Below are 10,095 nucleotides of genomic sequence, written 5' to 3' on the forward strand. Positions count from 1 at the left end.
AAACTGTCATGTCCTCCCTCGAGTTTAAGATGCGGGCTGATGGGGAAGTGTTGGAGCTGACCTCGGAGCTTTACCGAGTCTATAAAGGGGAATTTGTCTCATACATGAGCCTAAACTGCTGATTATGTTCAATTAAAAACACTTTTAAGAGGAACTGGTCCAAACAGGGATCCAAAATTAAAGGCTCCTCACACCCACGCAGAGGTTCTTATTCATACCGGCACATCTGCAGCTCTGTTGAGGTTGAAGGCAGGTGAAGCTACTCTGGTCATGAAGATGTAATCTGTCCCACACTGGGGACCCTGTTACCCTCATCAACACCTTCAAAATAGGGATCCCAAATCGCACCAGTGAGGCTCATTTCTACAAACCAACCGATCACAACTGAAAAGAAAACATAATGTGACGCAGAACATACGACGGACAAGTCACAAGTGTAACTTTTCAATAAAGTTTAAGGGAAAAAAGTTCAGGTGTGTGTGTGTGTATAATATATATATATATATGTGTGTGTATATATGTGTGTGTGTGTGTGTATATATATATGTACGTACGTATTCATTAATCGCACAGCAGCAGACGGCCTCAGACTAATATCGTATCCTGCCAGCAACAAAACAAGTGAAGTCACGTGTGTGGCTGCAGCAGCGGTGTTCAGGGCCTTTTAAAGATGCTCGGTAGTAATAAATAATCCACCGTTTACAGATTTGGCAACTTCACTTGTTTGCATACGAGTGTTCAGCTGCGTTAATGCACGATACGAGAGATTCTGCACGCACTGCATCTGTACAACCTAATGCAGACTAATACGGCAGCCATGCCATGAAATCTCCTTTCTAAGATGCCTGACATGTTTGTTTGCGCGCACAAAATGCGGAACATTGTCATCATAAACACATTACATTTCCAAAAAAATGTGCAGATGTAGATGTTGTGGCAGAGCTTGGATTACATTAGTTTGTACAGGTGAACTAAATAGAAAGGCTGCTGTGTGTGTGTGTGTGTGTGTGTGTGTGTGTGTGTGTGTGTGTGTGTGTGTGTGCGTGCGTGCGTGTGCGTGCGTGAGACACCAGTGATGCTGTTTCAACTTTTGCCGTCCATAACTTTTAAATCCATAAATTTATATTTTGATTGCAGAAAATGCTCAAATTATTAACGTTTTAGCCTCTGAACACGGTATTTTAAAATCATTTTGGCCGTCAGACACTTAAACTCTTTAATGAAACCGTTGTCTGGTCCTCCGTCAGGTTTCATTACAGCAGCCACGAGACTCTGCGCTGGTCCGATGCTAATGTACACGCAGCATCTACGCTCCATGTTTTTGCGTACATGCGCTCTGAATGTATGCAAGTGTCTGTAACCGGTGTGTGTGTGTGTGTGTGTGTGTGTGTGTGTGTGTGTGTGTGTGTGTGTGTGTGTGTGTGTGTGTGCGCACGTGAGTGTAACCCTGTGACGTCTGCCACCAGGACGGCTCCGGCTCTCTGAAGAGGAGCGGCTCCTTCAGCAAACTACGAGCGTCCATCCGGCGCAGCAGCGAGAAACTCGTCCGCAAGCTGAAAGGCAGCGGCTCGTCCCGAGACAGTGAGCCCAAAAACCCCGGGTAACTATCCACCACCCCCTCCTCCCCCTCCACCCCACCCAGACACCTGCCCCGACCCGCTACAGGTGACTCTGCTTATGCATCGGAGGACCGGAGGATCGAGTCCGGCCCTCCGGCGCTCGGCCCGGCCCGGCCCGGCCCACTAACCAAAAAACAAAACAAAAAAAAAGGGATTCACTCGACTTTGCTGGTGGTGAAGTGGTGTAACTCTGAAGCGGTGTTTGCACATGAACTGACGGAGGGAGCTTTTACTGGCACATCAGTCCTTTTTACCCCACCCCCATTTCATCCGTTTGACCTTTCTCCACCCGCACCGCCTTCGTACGACTTCTACATGATTCGGTTCGGTCGTTCTGCCCAGGAAAAATGGAAAATTCAGAATGTTTTTAGGAAGTTGAAGTGTAAAAGCAGAAGTCATGTTTTTATGATAAAGTTCAAGAAAATGGTCGTGAAAGAAAAAAATTTAAAAAAAAATTTGGGCGGGGGGCAGAATGCAAAAAAAAGTTGCAATATTTCAAGAAAACGTAGTAAACGAAAGGGGGAATATAAAGAGGACAAAATCTGCTTTTTCTAGGGGAAAAAAAGTATTTTGGCAAAAAATCTGTACAAAAAATTGTATATTTTCATTAAAAAAAAAATTATATTTTCATTAAAAAAACTAAGTGCTTTAAGACATCAATGATGATACAAAGGAAAAATAAACCATAGGAAAAAAGTGAAATATTGAAAGATTTCTAGAAAACCAAATAATTTGAGTGAAAAAAAAATTGTAAATAGTTGTAATATTTTGAGGACGAAGTTTTAATATAGGGGGGGGGGGGGGAGTAACATTACAAGAAAAGAAATTCAGTTCAAGAAAAAAAAACTTGAGTCCGTCAACCCTTTTCAGACAATTAAAACCTTGTACTTTATTCTGAAAATATTACACTTCTCTTTCATAAACTTTCTTCGCCTTTTAAGTTTGAATGATATATTCATGATACCAACCAAGAAAACCGGAAGCTGAAGCTGTACGGCGAGGAGTGCCGGTGCGGGCGGGATGAGATGAAATGGGAAAATAAAACTTTACTCGCACGCTGCGATGGCCGATGTCACGTGGCATCTGCGACGAGACACAAACTACTAATGTCTGCTTTTGAATTGCCTTTTTCGCCTGTTATTTACCTTTTTTTTTTTTTTATTTTATTTTTTTATTTTTTTTTTAACCACTAATAGTTTCATCTATTTATTGCATTTTGTGGCTTTTGGTCTGTTTGATCTCTGTTTCACACAGCCCTGGACTTTCATTACTTTCACTTCCTCTGTGAATTTTATTTTGAAAACCAACCTGTCTGCATGGCTCTTCCCGTGTAGGATTTATTGCCGTGTTGAATTCTTTTTTTTTTTTTTTTTAATTTTTTTATTTATGAATAAATAGTTTTTTTTTTCCATTTGGATGTCTGTCTGCATGCCTCATCTGTGTGCTGACTGGTTTTGTTTCCCTCCGGGCGCTGCTCTTCTCTGGATCATGAGGATGATGCTCTTCACCATCATCATCATCATCATCATCATCATCATCATCATGACTGAGAGGCTCTCAGTAAAGTGGAATCACTGCAGATAGGTCCACTTTTAATTGGTCTGGTATTTCTCATTTGAAGATTATTCGAGGATATTTTTCTTTTCTTTGACATACAACAGCAGAATTTGCAGGAAATGAGGGAAAACAACAAAACGTTACAATTAAAACGATTATCATCATACAGAGGAGATATTCTGGACTATTTCTGCATTACATCACAATAGCGTTTCCTCTGACCCGTGGAGAGGCTGAGCTGTTTTATGGTTTATTGTAGACGGCTGCTGGATGCTGTCGGCCTTTTAAAAGTAGGAATGAGCTCTAAATGCGTCACGTTAAATGTCGCGTCATCTTTCCTTGCTGCTGTTCATACGGCTCAGAGGGAATGCAAAGCAAAAAGTACAGCGAGATACAGCAAAAATAGTCCAGAAAGAAAATCCTACTCTTGACTTTTTAGGTGCTCTGAAGCATCTCGGGTCATTCGACCGAGAGTTGCGGCTTCCTGCCAGCAAAGGAACCCAGTTTTAGATGTGTGATTGTGTCAAGAATGTCGCCCACAAACAAAAGTGTTGACAGCGACGGTAAACCGGGGAAAACGGTATGATGTCCAACACGATGTCAACAGAAAAAAACAACACAACAGACATTTTGAATTATATTTTTGCTCCAGTTTGAACGTCAACAATATTGTCACAGTACAAAATGAGCCTAATGAGGATCTTTCTTTGACAATAATCAAAAAAGCAAATATAACCTGTAATCTGTGCATTTCAATCAGCCCATTAACTCGAGTGGATACGCACTCTTTAATTATTAAATATAATGAGAGGAACTGACTGAATGGACGTTTTCTGCAGTGTCACTTTACTGAAATCAGGTTTGTGTTTGTTTTGTGTTTGCATGAACTTTACACTGAGTTTAAATATCAATGAACACCGCTCGTCAATAAAAGCCGAGTTACTGCAGGTCAATAAAAAACATGTCACCACTTTCTATTTGTAGAACAAAATTTTCCGGATGCTCGCGGATGTTTTCTAGAAGGTCGAATTTTGTGTTTACTTATTAAGGATAAATACCAACCCGGCAACCTAAAATTATGGTTTATAACTGATCTTTAAAGTGTGAATAAATGATTCGTTGAGCTTTAATAAAACCATCAGTGACACATTTAACATCCTAACATTCACCAGCAGGACTTGACAACGAAAAGATGATCCTACTTTTTATTTTTTATTTTTTTTATGTGAAACTAACCTTTGTGTGAAAATATCATGAATGTCATTAACCAACAAATCCTCACGCCCGACTCTCCACCCCCTCACCTCTCACCTCTGACCTCTGACCCCCTCACCCCGCCTCCCTGCATGTGGGTGCAGCATGAAGCGAGCCAGCTCTCTGGGGGTTCTTAACGTGGCGGACAAGGCTGCGAGTGACCTCTACCAAGTAAGGAGCCCGAGACACGAGTCCTAAAGTATCTGCAGAGGGACAGGAAGATAAAAATTAAATCAAAACACAAAAACCCAGAAATATGTTGAGGACACTTTAACAGTGGCAGGAAATAAGATAAATCAATGAATTAAAGGGGAAGGGGAGGATATTGTCATCCGTACACCGAATATGATAATTATATATATATATATATATAATATATGATAATATCACTTTTATGATCAATTGTTTGTCATTTAATAAGTAAAAATACTAAATATTGTCTCATTCCAGCTTCTCCAAATATAAGAATTTTCAGTTTTTCTCTGTTATGTATCATTATAAATCAAATATTTGTGAGGTTTTTGGACTGTTGGTCAGATAAAACAATCAATTTAAGGACGGCAAACGAAGACCTAAAAAGGGTGGCCAATGATCTGGCATTTTGAAGACTTAAATAAGCAATCAATCACTCAAGAATAATTATCAACAATTATTAATTGTGACCCCAATTAGGTTGAATTGTATCTAAATATGTGGATTTGGGGGGAGGTGTTGCGGTACTTCAAGAAAAAAGTTGCAGTGTTTGCAAAAACGTAATATAGGAAAACCTTAAATTTAGAGGAACAAAGGAACAATATTTTGACAAGAAATTGTAATCTTGCCAAAAAAGGAAACATAATTAATTAATTAGGACAATTTCTTGTCCTAATTCATAAAAAAAAAAAAAAAAGTTGTAACATTTGGAGGAAAAGGTATGATAATACTAGTAAATAAAAAGTAAAATCTTTAGAATAAGGCAGACCATTTTGATAACAAAGTCATAATATTTTGGGAAAGGATGTTTTACTTTTGGAACTGTTTGCAGATACTTTTTGACTCGGTCTTTTCTTTCATATTCTCCTCTGTCTTTATAAACTGTTTTCCCCCGGCGCTCTTATTTTATGCGTTTTATTACATTTATCACTAGAAGCATCACTAACTTCACACCATCACTGTTTTCACTAATCAACACCACGTAACAACTCTGAGAGTGTCTTTGCAAAACTTAGAAATCTCCACAATAACTGACAACAGATTTGAAATATTTCTCTGTAAAACTTAACATTGTGGCGTTTAAAAAAAAAAAAATCCCAAAACAAATTTGGAAAGTCATCTGCAGACACATACTTCCTGCTAGAGACCGCACCTCCTTTGTTTTTATCTCTAATTTCACATGTAAACATCACAGCACTGTGTGAGCAGAAATTACTTTATTTATTTATGCATGAAGGTAGGTTTTTTTCTTTTTAATGCAAGCATAAAAAACAGTTTTGAGAGCAAATTTCTTTGAAATCAAATTCCTAATCTGTTTTTCATGCTTGCATAAAAAAAAAGACACAAAACTTCTTCCGTATTTATGTACCTCAATATGTGATATGCTGAACACAATTTTTGTTAAAGAAAATGATTTTGTTTTGTTTTGTTTGTTAGTTTTACCTATTAAAAAAATATAGATCTATAAATCTCAAAAACGTGTTCATATTTCCTGAAGCTAAAGACAATATCTTCTTCCTTCTTCAGGGATTAACCACATGTTTGTCACGTCTTCATCTAATTCCTTCTCACTTTATTCCAGGAACGAAATAATCGTCTGAGAAAGAGCCGCGACCTGAGCGCCAGCCACACCGACCTGGCGCTGTGAAGGTTGTTGTTTTGTTATTTTTGACCCCCGAGGACGTGAGAGGTCACGGAGAGCCCGGACCGACCTCTGAACTTCGGACCGTCCTCGGTGTAAATAGCTGTTTGTGAAAGCTTCAGCATCACGCACCACCGAGTGCTCGCTGTACAGGTTTTGATCTTTCGTTGCACTTTTGAAGGTTCGTGCTCTCAGACGGGGATTTGTGGTGTGTTACTGAATCAGTACAGATGGAGGAGGAACCTCGTACGGTGGCCTGCTGTATGTGTGTTTGTGTCTAATCTGTGTGTCATGTATACCGTGTGTAGATGTGTGATGGTGTGAGTGATTGTCCTCTCTGGTGAATTTTCAACTATATTTTATGCTATGCTGGCGCTTGTACGAAGGCAGACGCAGGGAGGAGTTTTAGTTTCAAAACAAATTCTGATGTAGAGAGAAGTTACTGGTCGAGGTAAACTACAGTGGGTGGAGCCAAGTGAGGGACTTCAATGGTAATGATGCTAAATTATGTCACATTGAAGGTAGCTTGAAGTAAATAGACTGTATAGATACATGAAGTGTAGACTTCATGCAGAAGTGCAATACCACTGAGGGCCACCAGGGGCAGAAACAAACTTCTGGTTTCAATAGTCTCCCATTCAAAAAGTGTCAACTTCTTTCATGAAATACAAAGTCAGTAAATGTTTTCCACATTTTATTACGGTCTCATTAGCTGAATTCATTTCTTCTGATCAGTGTTCTGGTGGTCCTTCTGAAAATTACTCCATCATTGATTAGATATTAGGCTTTAAAGAGAGCTGTGTAGGTGGGCGGGGCATAGTGTACTCAGATTCTGAGCTCCTCCCCAGCTCGTCCAAATATGGTCACGTCTGGCTCCAAAATGCCTGACTGGAGGCTTCGATATTTCCCTTCACAAACCGATTGGTGACGTCACAGTTTCGTCTTTGAAGCTCCAAAAAAGTCGCTATTAGTTTATTGTTTTTTTCAGCAAAATTTTCTCTTAAGAGTTGTTCATGTTTGCCATTTTACTAACATGCACGTATTAAAAGAGTTCAGCTCCATCCGCTGAATTTGAACTCCACCAGTGAGAACACTTCTGCCTCTAACAGAAGTAATTTATTAGGACTGAAACTACAAACTGTGCACAGAAAACTAGTCCACCAATGACGTCTCTTTGTAGGCCGACCCGGACGTTAGCTCAGCTTCACGTTCGCTCTGCAGATTTCCAGTAGGAGTTCTGAATTGTTTCTTTTTCTTTTGACGAGTTGAGAAAAATCAACTGATGTTTTACAATATTTGAATCACAGAAGTTTGGAAATCTGTCGAGGAAACCGACATCTCAGCTGCTTCTTTCTAAAAATGTTCCGTCCTGTGTTGATTGAAGTTTTTGCTTTTGATGTATGAGGTTGTATGTTTACATTTTGGTTTTTGTTTTTTTGTAAATGATGCTTTGTTTGTTTCTGTCCTCGTGCTGCTCTGAGGAGTTTCTCTTAAGAGAAGGAGCGCTGTCTCCTTAAAGAGGCAGAATCAGTGACTTTATTGGCACATGAAGGCCGGCCGACACGTTCTCAGGTCCGAGGCTGTGGTTTCACACACTGACTGCAAAGTTTATCATCACTCCAAACTTTTTCAGCATTAGGAGAAACGTTTCCAGATATTTTATTCAAGACAAAACTTTATCTCGTAAGTAAAGCTGAACCAAAAAAAAAAATGCAGATTATGAATTATTTAATGATTTGCATGGAAAAATTTTCAAAAAACATTTAAATTGCAAATATATTACCAAAATAAGAAGGAGTGCTCTTCCTTATAACTAGCTGAATATAGATGAACAAACAGTATGAACTCAGCAGATCCAGAGTTTTAAAATGAAAATTAAAAAAAAACAGCCCATAAATTCATGGTTAGAGCAGCTGGAAGTTCTGCAGAATACAAACACAATCCTGATGTAAATACAGAAGGATTTATCATTAGAACATCTTATTTTTTATTTATGTAAAAACATAACCATTTGCTGGAAAATCTCTTTACATCTTACAGCTCTGATTTATAAATCCAACAAAAATGAAGAAATATCTGGACCTGAAGCAAAGAAATTACATGGAGTTATTAAACATTTACTGTTTATGCCCTTTCTTTCTATAATTTACCAAATAATAAGAAAACTATGAAGCCCTGAAATGTAAATAGAAAGCTGAATAGATTTTTTAAAATGTTAAATAGCTCCATTTATTTTTTTTCTCTGTAATGCTGATTTTATTGACACTGTTCAACTGTGTTGAAGCTTTTTATTGACTGTTGATCAGTCTGCTTGTCAAACTGCTTTGTGCTTTTTAAAATAAATCTTTATTGTCTTAATGTTCGAGGCTCCACAAAGTAACGAGGCACATAAAGTTAAATGTCTAATGGTTGTGATGGACGCGGCAACAAAGACTCATGTAAACACACAAACAAATACGTTACATTTTAAGTTATAGAAGCGGCTTCAGCATATTGTTTGTTAATCCGAATGCCAAGTTTAGCAATCCGTCCACACACTGGTTTTTGATATACCATTTTTTTCTTCCTGTCCGCAGTAGCGAATAAAATATGACATATACTGCCCTCTATCAGTGGCCAGTGGAACTGCAGCGAAATTTGTTCCCCTCTTTCACAACGTGGTTTTTCATTCAAACCTTCAAACCACACAAAACACAACTTCTTGTGCAGATCTCAAACTTTCCAAAGATACTACAAATGTCAGGTTGAATGTTAATGAATTATATATATATATATATATAAAATGACGCACAAGACATTTACAATATTTTTATTTGACGCAGTGTCTCGAGTTTGAGTTGCTGCTTGAGAAAATAGCCTCGAGCTTAAGCACAAAGAGAATAAGATGGATTTTAACAGCCTTATAAATAATTTAAAGGGAGGAATCTGTGTTGTACGGGGTTGTAATATGTAATATTTCATAAGCATTACTTGTGTTTTGTCACAGGAAGACATAAATAACAGACTAAGCATCATGGTGACACATTGGGACGTTAGGCTACATACTGTAATTCTGTTTGTTGTGTGTATATCTGTTTAACTTGTTCTTAATTTGCGCTGCTGCCTGTCTCGGGCCAGGACTCCTTTGAAATAGAGATTTGAAATTTCTACGGGGCTTTTCCTGGCTAAATATAGATAATGTAGTAAAAATATTGGATGCTGCACCCTCCTCATGTACCACACAAGAAAATACGTGCGTGAATATAAGCTCAAGCTATTTGAAGGACACACGGTAGCTTGGTAAACTCCCTTCCGTGTTATATGAAACAAAACCGTCCTCTGTGTATCTTTTGTATACAGTAAACAAGTGTTCCTGGTTTGAACTGGCATTCATTTTAACACTAGCCCTTTCCAAAGGACTACGCCGTCTTCTCCTGTGCTGGTGATCTTCATGTTAACTGAGGTGTCCCTAGAGAGTATAACAGAAAATGCATAAAGAAGAGAAACCGTGCTATATTAGAGGGAATGGGCACTGAAGTTGCAGGAAATTTCACCAGGATACGTACAAATAGGACTTTTTTTTTCTTACTCTCTAATTGCACTGTAATTGTGAGGAGGTTTTTCTGCCACATCCCTTTTTTATGTGAGCAAAAGTGATGCTTGTCCAGCAAATAATTGTACAGCTTAAGTGTATTTGAAGAATAAAATGGTCAAATTAATGGGTTTTGTTGTGTGATTTCAGAAATTTTCTTCTTTCTTGTTTTATTTCTCACAACTACATTTAAAAAAAAAAAGAAAAAAAAAGCTAAATATATGGCTGATTTAAGTAGTAATAATAACATAAAGCTTGTT

At 38.3% G+C, this 10,095-nt stretch overlaps 1 protein-coding gene across 4 annotated transcripts in view; it reads left to right on the forward strand.

Moving 5' to 3' along the window:
* klc1a (kinesin light chain 1a) overlaps positions 1 to 9,962 on the forward strand; it is a 40,242-nt gene extending 30,280 nt beyond the window's left edge. For 3 of the 4 annotated variants that reach the window (XM_069160834.1, XM_069160835.1, XM_069160837.1), the window contains exons 14-16: positions 1,467 to 1,600; positions 4,535 to 4,601; positions 6,205 to 9,962. In XM_069160834.1, the coding sequence (XP_069016935.1) occupies positions 1,467 to 1,600; positions 4,535 to 4,601; positions 6,205 to 6,270 (267 nt within the window). In that variant the 3' untranslated portion in view covers positions 6,271 to 9,962. The remainder of the gene's footprint in view (positions 1 to 1,466; positions 1,601 to 4,534; positions 4,602 to 6,204) is intronic. The other variant, XM_069160836.1, reaches the window with a different exon arrangement.
* The last annotated feature ends 133 nt before the right edge of the window (positions 9,963 to 10,095 follow it).

This window comes from Embiotoca jacksoni, unplaced genomic scaffold, assembly GCF_022577435.1.
Source record: "Embiotoca jacksoni isolate LCO1_2020_lvr unplaced genomic scaffold, fEmbJac1.0.p SCAF_27, whole genome shotgun sequence".
NCBI classification, from domain to species: Eukaryota; Metazoa; Chordata; class Actinopteri; family Embiotocidae; genus Embiotoca; species Embiotoca jacksoni.